Genomic DNA, 21,287 nt, shown 5'->3' on the forward strand with positions numbered 1-21,287 from the left:
GGAAAATAAATGGGGCTCAGAGCCTCAGGATACTGAAATCTGTATTTTTAAATATTTTTTTTCCTTCTAATTTGTTATTCTTTTCAAAATAACACACTGTTATTTACTCACCAATAACACACAATTATCCTTGCTTTTATTTATTGGTTTAATTCCATAATCTCGGGCTTTTTTGGTGTCCGTCAGGAACTGAATTCAAAATAAAAATAACCGGAAACAGACGTAGGCCTATAAGGGACATTTCGAGCATCATTGCGATTGTCAACATTTCTGAGTTTAGGATGGCCGAAGACACTACACTACCCATAATCCCCAGCTATCGTTTAGGACTACAGTTCCCGTAAGGTTACGCAGAGCGTCAAACAGCTGTGTGAAATGGAACGAAACCACGCCAGACTATCCAAAACTGGAATCGAACACCCCTCCAGAACTACACATGCTGGCTATTGTGTTTCGCAAAATGTTCTATGGGACGTCTCTACTGAACGTTTTCGTTTTTCCCACAATTAGAAGTTGCCATTATTAAACACATTGGTGTTATCAAATGTAAAACATATAATTAATAAATGGGTGAAAATCACTTGTGTCCATAATGCGCAGCATTATATTTATGCCGTATACCCCACATGACAGCTCATTGCTACTTTGTAATTCTACTCCACTACAATTCAGAGGTTAACCTGGTATTTTTACTCCACTGCATTTATTTGAGTTACTTTGCAGATTCTGATTAATTATGTGAAATATAAACAACCCTTAAATCAGACTTTAGTTACACCTGAGTAAAATTCAGGGAAGGTGATTGTCAAGTGCCAACAATCAGGAGAGATATTTGATAGTTGGTGCTTGAGAAGACTAAACATGTATCTGCAATTGACATTAATGGAAACAAGTAATAAAGTATATTCATTACTCGTTATTCTCTACTAATAGTTAATTAAAGACTGTATATTATGGCTATTTTGCACATCCCTTTCAAGATTTTCAAAGGTTTATTGACATATCATACACAACTACGGTGTAGTTATGCAATGAATGAAAAACTTGGGTCACAGGTTCCTCAACAGTGCATTACAAGACATCTATCAATATGTGTGTACCTCCACCATTAAACTGTCATATTCTACACATTTCTTATTCTATCTACATACATAAGAGTATAATTAATGTGTATAATATCAGTTAAAATAAGTGCTTCAACATAGTTAACATTGAAGGAAAGCAATATATTAGACGTTAATTACTTTGTCAGGCTTAATATTTAATGTTTAAATAAACGTTTTTCTGTTTTGCACCTCCTCCTATTAATATCTGTGTACATCCTGCACTAAACTGTTTTATTGTAGAGATCACTTATAGTATCTTCTTGATTTTATATATTCTATATTTCTATATTTATACTTTCCCCCTATGAAAGTAGTACTCTTAATATTTTTGTAATCAAATATTCACATAAAAACAATAATTCAATAACGTGCTTTAACCACTAGGAGGTGCACACAAGGTGCACACAGCCATAATAACTTTGTATTATTAGTGTGTATGTACAACATCTGAAGATGTATAGTTGTATGCATGCTTTCACATCATTTTACAGCTATACTATTTCAGACTCAGTATTTACATTCTTACATTCAAAGAAAATCAGTAATATCTTTGAAAACTACAGTCCTTTTCTATCAGCTGTGCACCGTTATGGTGTAAATATAACCTATCTGTGAATTAGCTCAAATGTAAAAGTCAGCCGAATTAGTGTTGATACTGCAAGGAGATGTATTGTGTGAAGAGAAATTGAAGATGTTGTTTAATTGTTGATATATTTATGATCCACGTCAAGTATTCAGTTTCGGCGGCATTTCTTCCAGTTTTTCCAAAGGTCTTCTCATCAGGGCTCTCTAAATAAAGAACTACGGCAGATCTGTAATATGTAATGCAGCCGAACCGTGTATTACAATGCCGTTATGTGATGAATTCAAAGAGAAAAGCAAGAGCACTCGGAATTATAAGTATTATTTTATACTTTTTAAAATGTTTTCCGGATTTCATATAATATAAACACCAAATCCCAGCATGCATTGCGGCTAACACCATCCACATCAGCGAGCTTAAAACCATAGCTGAGGATCTTGGGTAATCGCTCGAAATGCCTACGTCTGTTTCCGGTTATATTTATTTTGAAATTCAGTTCCTGACGGACGCCAAAAAGCCCGAGAGATTATGGAATTAAACCAATAAATACAAAGCAAGGATAATTGTGTGTTATTGGTGAGTAAATAACAGTGTGTTATTTTGAAAAGAATAACAAATTAGAAGGAAAAAAGATTTAAAAATACAGATTTCAGTATCCTGAGGCTCTGAGCCCCATTTATTTCCTCACAGACGGCAACAAAAGTCCGAAATTATACGATTTAAAATAAAAGCAATAACTGTGGCCTTGATATTGAGTAAGAACATGTTTTTATTGAACCACACTGCTTCCGGTCTTCCACGACCCGACCGGAGAAAAATACGTGCTGCACGCTGCAGGCACGAAACACGTTACCAGTAGAAATACATTGCTTTTAAAATCGTGCTGTGCAACACGAAAAAAGGGGCAAAATCGTGATGGTGAACACGAATCAATAGATTAAAAAATCGTGTTGGTGAACACGAAATGCAGTTGAGACTGGATTGGAATGACGCATGCTACTTATAGGGGGTGATTTCCCCTGACGTTGACGTCAAGATCACCAGCCAATCAGGATTGGCGTAATGAGATTGATGCTTCTGTTTGCTCCGCGATGAGGCGCATCCCATAGTGAGACATCGAACGGAGTGTTATGAATGAGAACTTATAACTTCCAACCTCTGCCCAAATTGGCCCACTCTGCCATGGATGTATAATAAGAACTGGATACAGCGTGGGAGGCGGGGCCTCATTCATTCCTATGAGAGTTGCTCATTGGCGCATGATGATAAAATGGCCCAACTTTTGACAGAGTGAAACGTCACAGATTGCCCGGCATGCCTGAGAAGTACACATATGTGCACTCATAGCGCATGCGCAACTTTAACCAAAATGCTTGTTCACATCAAGCACGTCAATTTGCGTACACGTAACAGCACCGTGCGTTCATGACAGCATGGTAATGGTTGTTATTATGATGGATTTTATATTAATGAGGCGGCAGTTAGCAGCTAGCGGCTAGCTAGTAATTATGCTAATGTACACATCAATCGTTATGTACTTATATTACGCTGTAACAGGATCTAGTGATATCCAAGCAACAGAGCTTCATTTAGCATGAAAGAATTATTGCGCTGTGTATATATATATATATATATATATACAGTGCAATAATATGAAGGTAGATATGGTGCAAAATGTGAGAGCGTGTAAAACCTGATGTGAGCACTTGCAGAAAAAAAATCTGAGCTTGTGTGCTTACATTTACACTTGTATAAAATATCCACGTAACTGTGAACCAAATGTACACTTGTATAAAATATCCACGTAACTGTGAATCAAATGTACACTTGTAAAAAATATCCACGTAACTGTGAACCAAATTTGAAGTCACAAAAGAAAAAAAAAAGTTGTTAGTTTGTAGCTTGTAGAAAAAAAATGAATTTAGAGATGAAATGTAAACTTGCAGAAAAAATACATATTTTTAAAATATATTTCCATTACAACTGCAACTTTATTTATTACAACCTCTCAAATCAGTCATTACAACTTGACGAATCTGCTCTGTGGCAGTATAAATAGACGAATCTGCGGTCTTGACTTTTGCTACACTTCTTGCGATAAATGTGTCACAAAAGTAATTTTCACCTGTAGATGTGGGGGGAGGGAGGGTGGTTGGAGCAAAGGGGCGGAGCTATCAGAAGGACGAGGATCGGGTGACTGACTGCGGGGTTGATTGATTGATTGATTGAAAAGTTTATTAACAGCTTGTATATTGGGTACAGTACAGTACAGCTAAAAAAATACAATTGTTAAGGGGATGCAGACCAGAGAAAGACTTTCGTCTTGTTTACATCAGGGTCCCCCATTTCCAATTCATCATATAATTTAAGACATATAAGACATATAAGACATATTTGACATACAGATGGCTTATTTACAATTTACATACAGGTGGTTTTTTACATACAGATTGCTTATTTACAATTTTAATTTTAGATTTCGTTCCAATACATCCTAACCGGACATTTAAGACATACCAAGTCTACAGATATACAGTAACATAGTCTAAAATGCGAGTATATACATAGATGGGGGGGGGGGGAAACTGTCCATTGTACGACCGGTTGAAATTTGTACCATTACCGGGGCAAGTTTTGCAATGCTTACCCCCGAAGGTGCTCTTTAAGAGAGGTTTTGAAGGTAAGTATAGTTTTACTTTCCTTTACAGTTGTAGGAAGAGCATTTCACCTTGATGTGGCATAATTTCGAAACGTGTATTCCCCCTTTTTTGTGCCAAATCTGGGTTTCACATGATTTGTGGAGCTCCCTCTGGTGTTATGATCATGGTATTCCTTGACCTTTGGGAAGAACTTTGACATGTACATGGGTACCATAGAGGTGTAGTGGATCTTGTAGACCAGGCCCATTGCAAGTAGCTGTACTCTGTCGTCTACTCTAAGCCATCCTAGGTTGTCAAAGTGGGCAGAGGGGAGGTGGGTTCTAGATGAAAGGTCAAGCAGTAGTCTGACCAGTTTATTTTGCGATGTTTGAAGTTTTATTTTTAGCGCCTTGGAGGTGCTATGGTACCCATGACGTGCAAGCATAGTAGCCTACCCTTGAATGAGTGCTCCTGCCAGAGTTTTCAGGGTGTTTTTGTTTACCAGAGAGGAGATCCGGTATAGAAATCTAGTTCTTTGATTGACTTTTTTTATTACATTGGATGCCATTTTGTCACAGGAGAGGTTTCGGCTAACGGTTTGTGTCGCTACCAGTCCGCTGACATGGCGCATCCATCAACGGTAAATTTTGCCCATTACTTACCCAGTATTACTTTGAATATTATTATTGTGATTGAGGATTAAATCCGCTTTGAAGACCACCGTGTTTTATATCGTGCAGTTTAGCGGCAAAATAACGTCAGTCAGCCAGCTAACGCTAGCTTTGTTGAGTTTATGCTAGCTAAACAAGTAGTGGTTGTAGTCTATACAGCAGTAATTCATATATTATAGCCTACTGCTTTGGCACTAACGGTTGATAACCGTTTATGAAAATAAAACCAATTGAACTGTACTGAAATAATGACAAGTTTTATAATTTTCTTGGGCTCCTGCTGTGTTTTTAAAGCCTTTGTAAATTATCCATGCTATTTTCTATTTAGAACGAAGACTTTTGTATGCAATTGTGCTAAATTCAACTCTGGAATCAAGCAATTATTAATATGTTTGCATGACATTAGTTATTTGTATTTTGATATCACTTAACTATACGTTTAATACATTTAAGTCAAGCTAAGGTACATGTGATGGTAGCTAGTTAGTGCTCTTACCTGTGAGGCCTCCTCCAAACAGCATAATAACCAGACTGTATCATTAAAACTAAGTACCAGTTCTAGATCCTTGACTTTAGACAAACAATTCAAAAGACAACATGTATTTAAAGACCAATCTTTATTTGAAGGTGCCTCTTAACCTGAGATATTAGTTATACAGTAATAGTATTGACAATCTAAAAAAACTGAGCAACTCAACAGTCAACTTTATATTTCTTATTGTCTAAAGCATTTATTATTTTCATTTTCCCCCTCTCATATTCAGTGTGGACGGATTGAGACAGCGTGGTGCCCAGAGGGCTGCAGAGACTTCAGGGAGAAACCTCTGTGTGATGGACGTCCTGTCTGTTGGTTTGTAGAGGACTGAGGGTCTTTCCTCAGTGAGGAGGACCAGGCCTGATGGAGGAGCCCATGCTGGGCAAAGCTGATACCAACTGCACAGGCCTAGTCTGTCACTTTATTTGACTAAATGTGTTTACTTATACATTTAATAGGTTTACACCTTCTGTCCATATGTGCTTTTTATTTAAAACATTTGATTAACTTTTGGTTCACATTTCAATAAATTGTATTTGCACACCTTTTGTCCATTATTCTTACTGAAAATGTTATATTACACATTCACATCTGACTGAAGATTGGCCCCATTTATTTGTGACGTTGCAACTCTGCGGCACATGGCACAGGTGATGTGAAGCTCATAAAGTGAGGCAAATAGAAATAATCAGCTGATGGAGAGGAGATGTGGAAATAGGTGCATTCGATCAGCTGACTATGTTTTCGCCACACTTTATAAGCCTATAACCACCCCTTCTCTGAGGTGCAGGCAGTGTCACAAACAAATGATGGTCCTGATAGACTACAAAAATATTCGGTGTGCAGATCTTTGTTTTCACAATAAAAGTAGTTCTTAGTGAATGTCCTGTACTGGTCTTAAAATCTCATAACATCAGCTTTTAATGTTCCTCTTGGATGTTCTTCTTGACCCTCAGAGAAGGAGAAGATGTTGTGTCTTTCGGGCATGTCCTTTCCTAACAAAAATTACAGGAAACATAAAACATTATTGCAGAACAAGTGTGTTATTTATGAAAGAGGTGTGTTTGTGTGTTATGGGGCTGTTGATATAATTATTTTTTAATTGTAATCAGATTATGAATGAACAGTATGAAGTTCATCAACATTGAAATATATGTTATTATCAAAATAATATTTAACTGTTATCAAAACGTAGTGCAACTGTAGAAGCTTGCTCTGTTGTCTCACTGAAAGAATAACTTTTACCACGTTTTTTACAGACAATATTGAGAGATAAATAGTAGCAGTTCTCACTATGTGTTAAATATCTTTGCCTTCAATACATTAAATTAGAAAGCTGACAAAGTCATATTGCTTGTTAACATCTAAATGTAACTTTTTGCATGGAAAAAATCCTCAACTTAACTGATGTGTAGGTGATCTAGTATTTAGTATTGTTTAATGGAATGTATATCAGTGTATTCAAGTCAATACTTCATTTATTTAAACCAATATCTTTCTTGATTCTTTGTACAGTATGAAAAAAGAGTCTTAGTACCTGTGCTGAAGTTCACTCCTGTGAGGAGTCCAGTTCTGTCTCTCACTCTCTGGTCCAGCCTGTCTGCATCACCTGGACACTTTAAACAAACAGGTATATATATATATGTAAAGTACCATGTGTACAAACAATATAACTGATTCTCTTCTGTTGAACATGTTGGATTGTGTATTGTCCGAGTCGGTCCTTTTTATTTTACTGTAACTTTGGAAATTGTGCCGAAATGCATCGTGGGAAGCGACGCGGAGCGTAGCTGGCGTGTCTCGCTGCAAAAGTTGAGCAATGTTCAATTTTTTACGCCTCGGCAGAAGTGTCAGCCAATCGAATCATATGCCAGTACAAGCTCTAGCCAATCAAACCGCTGCTTGTGTGTCAGGGGCGGGAGATTCATGTGATTGGTTGTTGGTCGAGTTTCAGACACGCCCGCCGGCAAGCGTCAGCGCACGCCGCTGTGTGGACGGGCCGTGACTGACCCAAGCCTCGTCCTTCTGATAGCTCCGCCCCTTCGCTCCAACCCCCTCCCTCCCCCCACATCTACAGGTGAAAATTACTTTTGCGACACATTTATCGCAAGACGTGTAGCAAAAGTCAAGACCGCAGATTCGTCTATTTATACTGCCACAGAGCAGATTCGTCAAGTTGTAATGACTGATTTGAGAGGTTTGTAATAAATAAAGTTGCAGTTGTAATGGAAATATATTTAAAAAATATGTATTTTTCTGCAAGTTTACATTTCATCTCTAAATTCATTTTTTTTCTACAAGCTACAAACTAACAACTTTTTTTTTTCTTTTGTGACTTCAAATTTGGTTCACAGTTACGTGGATATTTTTTACAAGTGTAAATTTGGTTCACAGTTACGTGGATATTGTATACAAGTGTACATTTGGTTCACAGTTACGTGGATATTTTATACAAGTGTAAATGTAAGCACACAAAATCAGGTTTTACACGCTCTCACATTTTGCACCATATCTACCTTCATACTATGAGCTTCTTAGTGCAATAATAAGCTACAGGGACGTTAATCTAACGTCGGTAATATTAACTTTATGTAATAGAACATTTACGGTACAAGATTTACATCATACAGCCCATGTAGTATAATATTTTACAAATGATGAATTACAGCAAACATGTGCAATATATCCATTATTACAGCTCCGTGGGCTGGCAGTAAGGCGATATGGGTCCGTTGTTATTGTGCATCCATGAGTAAAGATAAACGCATGTAGTGCTGAACACGTAAAATGAACGTGCCGGGCGGCGCGGTCCCGTGGGTTATATGCGCGTTCATAATACTGAGGGAAATAACTCTCAGAATAACGTTATTAGCACATTTTTACAACTTGAGGAACGAATGTTTTTAATAAGGGCTATACTAGTGTTCATACTGGGTTGTTATTTAGTTTAAAAAAAAATTATCCAACGAGTTACAGACCACTCTTTCCCAATGTAAGTCAATGGGAAAAAGTGTTTCCGGGCCCAGCAACCTAAAGGAAGTGTAGTACCGCCGTTTGGCCACAACGAATATTCTCATCAGACTCCGGCGCACTTCCTGGGGGCTTGCACTCTGCTCGTCAAGTACGCCTTAAAATGTGACCGCCCAGTGGAAAAGGGGATTCAGCTGTTCAGCTGCTGATTCGCTTAAAACGGGTGCCAATCAATACTACATCGATACCCAATTGGCTCCTTGTGGATTTACGCCGCCTACCGTTCGTATAATAAAAAATATTTCACAGACCACCGTCTTTTCTCGGTTCCCTCAGGTCAGTCGTATCCCATCGCCGGAAACCAGTTCAGTCCACACGTCAACTCATCCTGCTGAAATGTCGCGGCCAAGAGTCTTCTTCGATGTCACCCCTTGACGATAAACCCATGGGCCGGATTATTATGGAGGTAAACCGTCTCAATGATGCCAAGTATTTAACGGGAGTCATCACTGTCATACACGTTGGTTATTGTCCTTGCGGGCATTTAGTTATCACTGTGTACTCTGTCTTTGTTTATAACAAGCATTAAGTCTCTTTGGGCTGCTACAAGTTGCAGCCTGGTTTAAAATGTTAACTTTTAGTTGACACGCGGTAACGATAGCCGAGCTGTCACGAGCACTGTTTCCTTGAATGGACCATGTGCACGTGTGTGTGCCTTGGCTCGGAGCCAGCGTTGACCAGCAGCATAACTTGACGCACCTTCAGATGTGGCTTTATTCATTCGTAAATACGGAGCATATTCTTTAGATTTTAACCGTAGTTAATGTTATTGCCATAATTGTCAGTTTGTTAATATCTCGGCACAATCATTTTGTAATTGAAAATATTTTAAGCTGCAATCTGAAGAGTAATCTATAAATGTCATTGCTTTTCTGGATCGCAATATTTAGTGTTATTCTTTTTAGGCCTTATTAAATACATCAAATACAATTAACCACCTGTTTTTCACACAATGGGGTTGATCTTAAGTGCAAACTTGCATTAGCTTGCGTCACGCTGAGGCTCACAAAATGTCGGCGGTCCTGGAGTGAGTCGTAGAGAATCATTCTGCCCGGTTATCAGTTATTCGTCTCCAACGAACAGGCTAACGGGCTCAGCTAATGCTAACTGAATTTGCAGACAGTTAGCAGCGCCGTCCTTTGTTCTCACGAGCCCGGGTAACCCCCGCTGCGTCAATGAAACTACTAGAACACGCAAACGAATGCACTTTTTAAATTCCATCTTAATTATTAATTACCCTGAAAATAACACATTGTGGTCAAAGTCTAACGTTACAAATATATAACTTGCACGGCATGCTGGTTTTAGCATGTTAGCCGCCGAAGCTAACTGGTCCGATTCGTGTGGTTCTGGAAAGTTCCATGGGGGAGGGTGATATCTGCATGATAAAAATGCGCATGTAGGCCAAAACAACTGCGATACATTTTTTTAATGTTTTATTCCTGTTCCCACAATGATTAAGCATTATGTTGCATAATCCACAATATGGATTATAATTGCATCATTGTTTCACCGTCTCCTTGACAAACTAAAGTGTGATACTGTGCTAGCTAAAACGTCCAGTCATTTTGCGCACACAAGTAAAGCTGAGCTCCATTATGGGCGTTCCCTCTCCGAAATAATATGGCTTAAATTTAAGACTAACTCCCTTTTTCGAGACACTTCAAAAAACACTGTGAAAGTTGGGCCTACTTTGCTTCCATGACATGTCTTTTTCAGACCTGTGGGGGAAAATACCCCAAAATACACATGTAGTTTATTTGTACCAGAAATTGTCTTAATTGTATACAGAATTTGTTAAGCTTAAGTAATTCATTATTTTCCTATTTAAACATAACTAATGAGATAACTTGTAATGCATACAATTATTATTATATTCAATGTAATTTACTTGGAAAGTCTCTAGTTATTTAAAATGTGTTTTTACCATATTCACCTGCAACATTTACATAATTTGTCTCTTGAGCAAAGAAACTCCACCTCAGCATCACTGCCATAACTTACAACACTATCTAGTTTCATTCCCATCTTGAGAGCGTCTGATTATTCATAGCCTCTTATAAATGTTCTTTTTAATACCCAAATCCTCATAAATTGATTTGTTTTATGTATAATCGTTTTAAACAAATGTTGAACATGGTTTTACCCAAGGATGATTTCCTTTTTCAGATGACTCCAGGTTTCCTTCTGTATCGAAAATGTCGAAATTTTGATCATACAAGCAGTGTTTACTAGCCTGGTAGTCATCAGGACACTGCAATTATTTACAGTATCTAATCTAGACAATAATCTGCACATTTCAAACAATAGTTCTACTATACTTTAATTGGTGTATTATCAAAATGGTCTTATTCTCTTGATCGACTAATTGTTGCAGCTCTACAGGACACAGCCGTCAGGACACAGCAGTCTTTATTTCTGGCCACCCTAGTGTGGTGTTGAATGTAATCAGACCCTCGGGGCGTGTCAAGCTGACTGCTCTTAAATTATGAAGATGTGGTTTTTGTTACTACCGAGCAGGTGGAAGGCTGAGCAGAGCTGAGATCAGCAGCAGCCTCTCATCCCCACTCCAGCCCATCTGCTGCAGCACAACCCCCCTCCCCTCTTGCATTCATTGCTGTCTGTGCAGGGCATGCAGATATCTGTGTGGTGCAATGCTGCATTCCTTGTTCATCATGACACAGCACAATTACCACACTCATTACTTAATAACCTGATCTGTGTTTAATGAGATGGAACTGCTACGCGGAGTGATTTGTTGACATAAAATGTCAAGCAGTGTGAAATGTATCTTAAAGTTGTAAGACGATAAATCGAGTTTATACCTGCAATAAAGCATGGCTCACACATGCAGCACTTGCAGTAGAGCTTTTACATTTATTTTTTTAGACCACATGAAACAGTTCTCTAAAATGTGAAAATAAGATTTTTTTTTATACACTTAAAGGTGGGGTAGGTAAGTTTGAGAAACCGGCTCGAGATCGCTAGAATTTGAAAATACACAACCGGAGAAAATCTGCCACTTCCTTATAGAGCCCCTCCTCCAACACACAAGAACGGGCACATGACCAATGAGGGCACGAGATAAATGTGTGCCCCGATGGAAGGCTGACCGGCAGGTAGGCCTTCCAATCGATTGGTTGTACTTTTTACAGTATTACGGCTTCTACAGATGACATTTTTTTATGGATTTTTTGTCAAAGCACTTAAGATATTCATTGCTATCGGGATGTTAAGAGCATTCCATGGAATATAACAAAGTGTATCTCGAGCCGGTTTCTGAAACTTACCTACCCCACCTTTAATATGTGCATTTTCTTTTATTGTATAATTATTCAAGATGTGAGTTGACCATGCATTGTGGAAAAACAGTGTTATGTGCCAACACGATTTGACACATTTCTGGAATTTCTACAGATGCCGGCATTGGGCAAAACCAGAGGGAAAAAAAAAGTTTTACAAAACAGTTGACCAACCAGGCTAAGGATGTCAAAGCCTCCAAACATCTACATACAGTTGGGCTATTAGGGCTGTGCAATTTAATCGATCTTGCGATATATATCGATATTTAGTTTTCCGAGAAAGTATCGATATTTCAGCCGTGGGTATCGTTACATTAAGTCTGATAACTGTGGTCATTATACTCGCGTCCAGGAGAGAAGCTTTAAAAAGGAGACTAATTGAGTCTCTGAGAAGGTTCAAATGTATACTTTAATTAATAAAAAGCGCGGTAATGTTACAAGCAGAAGATGGGTCAGTCAGAAAAACAGCTGTGTTCTGGCTCTCATGAGAGAAGAGAGTGAGCTCCACCTTTCCAGCTGTTAAATATCCTCTGCTGAATCCTCCCTGTGGGTGGGTTGGCGCTGCTGGGGGCCGGCCCTCCACGTCTCCAATGTTCGTTGTTGCGCATTACAGAGGATTCAGACATTGCACATTAAATATATAACTAAACACGCCTTTTCTCCTCCTTATCTCTTTCATGACTTTTCATTTAATACATTTTAAACGCTGTAATCAATACTCCAAAAATACCTCACGGCTGGTATCATTTCCGGTAGTTCCGAATGTTGTCTCATGCTACCCATGTCTGTAAACAAACGTATTCAAATAAACTGTACCTTCATTTAATATTCAGCAATAATAATATCTCGACGTCTATAGTTGTAGTGTTGAAATCAGTAGGTTTCGGTGTGCAACACTCCGTGTCATATCGCTACTAAATTCACCTCTATAGTAAATGGTATATATGCTAAATGCTAACCGGAGATGAAGGATTTTCAGAATAAAAGCTCAACAACTGGTTGTGCACAACAACTTCTGGTTTTTCAGTATAAAACAGCATTTAAACTGACGCTATGTTTATGGTACTTTATGACATCAAAACATTGATTTTAATTTCTAACAAGTCCCATTCAAATCCCCCGTGTTCGGCCACCTGCTGCACCTTTTAATTCTCCATTGTTCATTGTGATACTGCACTTTACAGCTACAGTTTGCACTGTTTCAATAAATGAAACTAATTTTCTCACCACATCTTTTGATTCATTTTGTCCAGCATTTGCTAGCTGTAGACTCTCTGTCAGAGCCATAAGCCGCGTTCACACTGCGGTTTTCCCACAAAGGTTCATGCGAACTTAGTTCATGGTCGCGTTCACACCAAAAAAAGCCGGTACTAAAAGTAGTTCATGCGAACCTTTTTACCCCCTCGAAAGTCCCTGCTAGAGAGCAGGGACTTTTTTGAGAAAAGAGCTATATTCCTGATTGGCTGGGCGAATTGCAAACCACGCCCCGTAAAACTCCCAAAAAGTTTTGTGAAGCCGCCATTTTATTATCCTCGCATTATTAGCATTAGTCCAGCGCAGAAACGCAGAGAGACTAACTTATGGCAACACAAAATAAAAAAGTAGAAGCTGCTGGGACTCCCAGCAGCTTCTACTGAAGCCAGTCCCCAACTCCGGGGACTTCCGGCCGGGGACTTTGGGCGGCAGTATACGCCGTGAAGTGGTTTGCGGCCTGCCAGTAAACCCAAAGCAGAAGAAGAAGTGACGTCAGCGGCTTCATTTGCCTAATCCCTCCCCCAGGGACTTTTTCTGGTGTGAACGCGATCTGTACTTAGTTCATGCGAACTAAAGAGTTCTCATGAACTAAGTTCGCATGAACCTTTGTGGGAAAAGTACTGCAGTGTGAACGCGGCATATATTGTATAATTGATGCTTTCAGTTTTCAGTTGAATTAATTCAATCCAAGTCAATGGAACACTCACAAGATGTCACCAAAATCCCACTGTCCCTTTAAAATCTTTCAGAAAATGATATAATTGTATCGAATCGTATCGTTGGCTGAATATCGTGATATATATCGTATCGTTGGCTGAATATCGTGTATCGTGAGATTAGTGTATCGCCACAGCCCTATGGGCTATTAGCAAAACGTGTACTGATTTATCGTTGTGCATAAATGAGGAGTTGCACAGAATCGGAACCTACTTAAGTTTTGTCTTGCTGCCTGAATGGCTACACCCCAAATGACTAGTTACTAGGGATGTGCATCTCCATCACTGAGTGCGATGTGCATGTCGATATGTTGCCACGATACGATACATTAACGATGCATTTGAAACACCAGGCGATGCGATACGATTCACCCCTGTTGCGATACAGTTCGATATGATTTGGTTCAACATTATGCGATACGATTTTATTCCTTATATGCAGCAAATCATAAATTAACAAAAAAGTGCTTTACATATTTGGTACTCTCTACTAGTGCATCCCATCATGCTGTTTCTTTTTTACCTTAAAAAAACCAGAACTTGGACCTTTCACAAACTGGCCTTTTCACATGTGTAGTAGTGTTCTCTGTCTCCAGAGTACAGTACAATTGTATAACACCTCACAGTTAAACAATGTAAGTAATGCATTGCCCAGGATTAACAATGTGAAAATAACAACTACCATAGAGCAATGCCCATACAGCTGCCAGCCTGATGTGCTTAACACTCATCCAGAGTCTAACTCACCAGTGAGCAGAAAGCAGTGGTTTCTATATGAACAATAAAGAATACAAATAACCTTTCACGAACAGCTCTTTCATAACTGCTTACAGTGAGGAAGACATTTAAACTGTTATTGGCCGTCACAGGCTGCTGTAAACTACACACCTCTCTCTGACAGAACACCTCTGAGTGATTTAACTCAGTCTAACTTTCAGGTTTCTCTTGTCAGCCTCGTACTACTTGTGTACTTTTAAGCGGCTCGGCATGGTTTACAATTTGCGAGCGATTTTTGAAGTTGACCGTCTTTCTTGAAAAATCCGAATTGTTGCCAAACGTTTGATTTGTAGGTATTTTTCGGTGCGCTGTGTTTCTCTTTCTCCTCGACTTCCATGTGTGTTGATAACTGAGACTCTCGACCTCCGTAGTGGCGAAGCAAAGATCGTCTCTGCTGAGTGCTGACAGGATGAGGGGATTTTATATGAAATCGTTTTTTTACCGATGCAAAGACGCTACAATCGATGCATCGCGAATTCAACCCAAACTGTAGCCGATGTGCACTCTTTCAACCGGTGCACTCGCATCTTGAACGTTTATGCCGGTGCACCGATGTGAATCGGTGAATCTTACCATCCCTACTAGTTACTGATTTCCCAGCCTCTACCTTCTCTTTAAAGAATAACTTTGCAACCCATTTGTGCCCTTTGGATATTTTTTTAACAGACTATATTTCGTATTTTTCGCACATGAGACTACTGCTAATGTTCACTGCATTTAAAGAAGCAAATGGTAATCTCATTTTCAAGTGCCCCAGTGTGAATTGTTTTTCATATTTGAAAAATGTCAATGTAATCTTGCACATTTCAAGACAGTAAACAACTCAACAGTTATTACTTTTTGGCTGTAATTATTAATTTCTTACATTTTTCTGCAGCTCCGGGACGACGTTGTTCCCAAGACCGCTGAAAACTTCCGTGCCCTCTGCACTGGTGAGAAGGGCTTTGGTTACAAGAGCTCCATCTTCCACCGCATCATCCCCGACTTCATGTGCCAGGTAATGCAGCCATGTACCAGCTACTTCAGATCGTCAGTGCTTTCTTAGAGGCTTCTATTAAGAACTTATTTTGATTCATCTGTAGATTATTTCTTGTTTATGAAAAGTTTGTATTACAGTCCTGTAGCCAAGGCTAATGCCTTCCAGTCTTTGTCTGAAGATTTCCAATTATGTGATAGAATACCTCTCACTCTTGGAAAAATTGAACCAAGACACAATTGTTAATTTTGGGTAATTATTCTGTTATCTAAACTGTTGGCTCTGTATCAAATCATTTCAACTACTTCAGATGGCATGTTATTTCTTAATTTTAAATAATTCAAACACCAGTTGTACCATCTCCGCGTGTAACGCACATGAAAGACACTGAAAGGTCTCTTTTGCAAGTTCTCCACCGTTCCTCACTAGGCTAATGCAATACATGCATACGTTGTGTACATTGTCTATTGGCAGAGTTCTCTGGGTAGGTTTGCCGAATTCTAGTTATTAATAATTAACTTGTTTGTTCAACACAAAGGGTGGTGACTTCACCAACCACAACGGAACCGGTGGAAAGTCCATCTACGGTAACAAGTTTGGTGATGAGAACTTCACCCTGAAGCACACCACCGCCGGCATCCTGTCCATGGCCAACGCTGGACCAAACACCAACGGGTCCCAGTTCTTTATCTGCACAGCCAAAACCCCATGGTAAGAAAAGTATCTTGGGTATGTCTTATGCATTTAGGCAACACTTTTTTATTTATTTATCCTGGACCCCATTTTCCAGTTTTTTGTAACTGAGGAACACTTTTTTAATACTGTTAATTTAATGCACCTCCACTAAAAGCCACTTTAAGGCTCAGGTTATGAAAAATGTCAGACAACCTAATGGAAGGACCCTACAGTGATGATTTGGTCCGTTTTGTTGTTGCATCTAACAACGTCTGCCTCAAGCAGTCTCTTTTGAAGTCTTCAAAAGGTGCCCTGTTTGCAGAGAAAGGTGGAAATGTGGCTTGAGTTGAGAATAATAGAGTATGTGTTTATTACAGAATTTATTTTTTGTGTAAAACATGGATGCCGATTTTCTTCAGTGATGAAGTATTTTTGTAGGTTGACCCGGAAGTAAGCTGCGCATGGGTTCCCTCGACAAAAAAGCAATGGGATTTGTCCATAGGATTTTGGAATATTGTAAAAAATAAGATCTGTGCAAAACAAACCCGTTTGATAAATGCACGTTTTGTTCAGCCGCATAATCTCCACATGTCTACCCTACTTTTTAGAATATCTAATCGATAGATTTATGATTAGAAATGTTTAAAAGTAGGGTAGACGTGGAGATAATCCGGCTTACTTCCGGTTCGGCATACAAAAATACGTCATCACTGCACCACTCTATTAATCAAAACGTATTTGCAAAAAGACGTGGCTTTGAAAGAAATGCCCCTAACCCATCAGCAATTTATACAATTATCACACATTTTAGTTAAAATGCTAGTTTCACGGAGAATTCCAAAACGTTGAAGAGGCCTAACCACCTCAAGTTTTAAGGCCCCTACACACCGGGCCGATTTTCGGCGTCGATGAGCGTCCTGTCACCCTACTCAGATTGGTATGTCCTGCCCCGTCGTGTCTTTTCGGTCGTGCCGTCGGCTAAAGAAATCCCTCTGATTGGCTGTTCAGCTAGCGAATCAGTGCATGAGAAGCGAAACGGAAGTGATGGACCCAAACAAACTATTAAGAAGGCAAATCTGAGATTTCATTTAACTCCAGCTCGCGACACAGGTTCGGGAAAGCCCCACGAGATTCTCGTTGTAGAGTGAAAATGGAAAGCACACGCTATTTGTTGTTTGTTTATATCAATAGAGATGGGTACCGAGCCCCGGTATTAACATGAGCCGCGGGGCTGAATTATTAAAGACCGTGGTACCGTTAAGCTCCGACGTTAACGGTCTTTTTATCGGTACTGGAGACATGTAAAAAATACATTATGTATTATTGCTACACAAACATTATATTGCAGTTTTAGTGTCGCCAACTCCATTTCTAATACGCAAAAAGCGTACAAAATGCATCTTTTTAGTATTTTCGATCTTTTCAATCCAGGCGAGAGATCTCTCTCCCCCGCCTGCTTGCGAGGGGGCGGGGCAGTTTACACACACACGCAGCTGCTACATGCAGCAACTAGGGCCGTCCCGAATACCATTTTTCGGGCTCCGGATATTCGGTAGTAATCAGCAGCGAATATTCGGTGCGGAGAGATTTGTATTTTTTTTTAATACATTTTTTTTTTCACATTTTTTTTTTTCCCAAAAGGTTTCATAACACGCTCCGAATCCGAGACACCTGACAACACGCTGTTAAGCAGAAGCGCAGAAAGAGCATACTATTACGATGTATATGTATTTATTGTCTCAGTACTCACAAACATTAAAACTAAATGAGGCATGGCATCTAAAATACTGGAGCGTTTGGGGACAGTGTAGCCGGGCTCCATCTTCTTCATTAATTTTCTGAAGCCTTCGACTATGTAAATGGATCTCATATCCATAGCGATGAAATCTACTATGGCATCTGTTATCTCTATCTTTCTTTTCTCCGTTATCGGTTTTTGGAACTGTAGGGTCTGCTGTATTTTTGAGGATGTTGATGGCTGGGATGCGTGGGGATGCACCTATGGACACAATTTATTATTAGGCTGAGCTACTCAACTTTATGCCAATAATTGCCTTAGCCCCAGATGTTCCCACATTACTCCTATTATTTTCACTATTCTGATCAAATAAAAAAACTAACGCGGCATGGCAACTTCACAACAGCTAGGCTACTACTTACAGCATCCAGGTGACTTTTCAGAGTTGTTGTGCCACCGTGGTAGGCCAGTTTCTTATCACATATTTGGCACACTGCCTTCTTTTTACCGTCGTCCAATTTAAAATGGTCCCACACAGCTGAAGTCTTCGGCATTTTATGGGTGAAACGAGGTGAAGCGTGCCGTTTGCGTTCGTGACTGTGAACAGTGAACGCGATGTCAGGAGCACAGGCTGAGATTGTATATATTTCCGCATTTTAACAGTGCAATTCAAAAGTATAAATATAGTATAAGAATATGGCAATTCGCCTTTATTAATAGCATACATTTAGAAAAATATATTAATTTATTTGAAAAAATATTTAATTTTTTTTTAAAATATTTTTTTGTTTTAAAAAAAATAAAAAAACGAATATCCGAATAATGAAATTGAAACCGGAATAGTTGGCCAACGAACGAATATTCGAATAGTCGAATATTCGGGTACAGCCCTAGCAGCAACACACACACACATGGTGGAGATGGCAGAGAGAACGCGCTCCAAGGTGTGGTTAAACTATAGCCGTGTCGATGTGGACAATGCTCGTTACCAAAAGTGCAATAAGAGTTTAGCATGTAAGGGCGGTAACACGAGCAGTTTTTTGGTCATGGGAAATTAGGTAAAGGTCATGGAAAATCATTGGTGAAAAAGTGTATGAACCCTGTATGTAGTGTCCTTTCTAAACTGTTGGACACCTAAGAGAACTGGGATTAAAGTATTTGACTTGGCTGCGAAAAACAAGCACTTTTTAGTGGATCTATATGGAGGCTCGACACATTTTCAAAAATGGGTTTCCCTGTTAGTCACACAACAAAGACTGGGAATGTTAGTGTTTTTCTCAACTTTTTACATACAAAATATCATGGCCTGCGGAATAATACAATTGAGCACAACCAGATGCTTGTTTGGTGGTTTTTCTCAAATATGTAGTTTCCATGTGTTACCACAGCTACTCATTAACATCTATGTGTGTATTTGTGTAGGCTCGATGGAAAGCACGTGGTGTTCGGCGCCGTGGTGGAGGGTTTGGACGTGGTGGCGGCAATGGAGAAAAAAGGCACCCAGAGCGGCAAAACCGATGGCAGGCTCGCCATCGCCGACTGCGGGCAGCTCTGAGCTGGAGCTCTTAACCCTTTCTGCTCGTCCTGTGACCCCCTCCCCATCGCCATTCCACATTCCTGTTGATGGAGATTTAAATGACCCCCCTTCACCTTCCCTCTTGGTTTTTTTATTCTGTTGTTGACATCATGTTGCTGCATTTGTGACTTTGCCTTTTGAAGTTTATTTTGCCTTAACGTTTGTTTCCACAAAGTCCCAAAGTTTTTTTGTTAATTCAAAAAAATGAAGAAAGTAAAACTGAAAAGTTCCCTTGAAAATTGAAATGTGTGTTTTTTATTACATAGAAACTTAAAAAAATATATTTCTTATTAATTATAAGATTGTCTAAAAGCCATCGTAACATCATGGTCAGCATTTTACCGCCAAGTTCATCACCGCACAACTCCATCGTACCAGTGAGTTAGAAGTGAAGGTCAGTTTCAGTCCATACATGAGGGTATATTATCACTGCTATTCATATCCACAACTCCTTAAAAATGTTCCTCAAATTAAGCAGCGATAACGGAAAGGATGTGAATAAAACAACGCTGCTAGTTTAGAAACTGCCTGAGCTATCATGCAAATTTAATATCGGATGAGGCCGGACCAAAGGAAGTTGCATCTTTAGACTTGAATTGATACATATTTCAAAATGCTGATGCTTTTAAAACCAACACAATGGGCTTCATGTTTTAAACAAACCAGATTTAAAAAGCTTTTAATCTCTTTACAACTTTTGGAATTTTGGAAATGTTTTCATCGGGTTTAGTTCCAAGGTTGGAATATGCTTGATCTTATAGTTTAGAGCAGGGGTGTCCACATCTCTTCACTGATGGCCCCATACAAAGGGCTGGGCCACTCACTAGAGGTGAGGTATGTTGCCTTGTATGTTGAGTTATAAATTGGCAAAATCAAATGTCATGATTGAATTTGCTTTAGGAAAATAACATTTAGACTAAACCATGGTTGTCAAGTGTATATACTCTACACTGTAGAATATATACACTTAATATATCCTGGGGCCTCATGTATAACGCCGTGCGTAGGATTCACGTGGGAAGGTTGCTTACGTAGTAGAAATCCAAAAAATAGGTACAGAAATGTTCCGACATTTTCCGATTCACCAAACATTGCGTACCGGCGAGGAAAGTGCGTACAGCACTTCCTACGCCGGTTTCCCTTTATAAATCACAACCGACTCGAAATGCGGTGAAGCTTTTGCGGGCTTCACGTAAACGCCCATATTTGCCTATAAATAGTCAAAGAAACGCTCATTCATTCATTCGTTTTGACTGACTTTATGAAGGAGATCGCAGGAAATGACGACGGAATAGCTAAAAAATACATCTCTCACCGTGTCAGATTCAGGTTATTTTGGGGAGGTCGAGATAAATCATATTGTTTGGTGGATGCAGTTTGAACCAGAGTAGCAGCATGGAGGTCGGATGGTCACCTAAATAAATAAGTGGTCCGAACAAGGTTCATGACAAAAACAATACACTATAGCCTTCCTCAGGCAGTGTGTTTGTACCGGGGACAGGACGTCATGACGACTGGATCTGAATTATGTTTTTGTATTTGGTGGTTTGTGTCCAGGGTTGGGAGGGTTACTTTGTAAATGTAATCAGTTACTGATTACTGATTACATGGCTCTGAAAGTAATCCGAATACAGTTACAGTTACGTGTCTTTAAAAAGTAACGTAATCAGATTACTTTTGGATTACTTTTGGATTACTTTCTTTTTCCA

The 21,287-nt window shown here is 39.3% G+C and overlaps 1 protein-coding gene and 1 long non-coding RNA gene across 2 annotated transcripts; one reads left to right on the plus strand and one right to left on the minus strand.

Annotated features, from left to right (window-relative positions):
• Window positions 1-6,431: 6,431 nt before the first annotated feature.
• Window positions 6,432-10,324, minus strand: LOC139434475 (uncharacterized). The gene is made up of 3 exons (XR_011643818.1): window positions 9,503-10,324; window positions 7,072-7,150; window positions 6,432-6,529 (listed from the first exon to the last, which is right to left on the minus strand). It is a non-coding gene; the product is annotated as an uncharacterized lncRNA (long non-coding RNA).
• On the plus strand, window positions 8,811-19,817 carry ppiaa (peptidylprolyl isomerase Aa (cyclophilin A)). The gene is given in 5 exon segments (XM_034091556.2): window positions 8,811-8,936; window positions 8,938-8,970; window positions 15,491-15,610; window positions 16,128-16,300; window positions 19,425-19,817. Coding segments are annotated over 5 exon segments (495 nt in total). The 5' UTR covers window positions 8,811-8,900; the 3' UTR covers window positions 19,558-19,817.
• Window positions 19,818-21,287: the final 1,470 nt, after the last annotated feature.

This window comes from Pseudochaenichthys georgianus, chromosome 9 (assembly GCF_902827115.2).
Source record: "Pseudochaenichthys georgianus chromosome 9, fPseGeo1.2, whole genome shotgun sequence".
NCBI lineage: Eukaryota > Metazoa > Chordata > Actinopteri > Perciformes > Channichthyidae > Pseudochaenichthys > Pseudochaenichthys georgianus.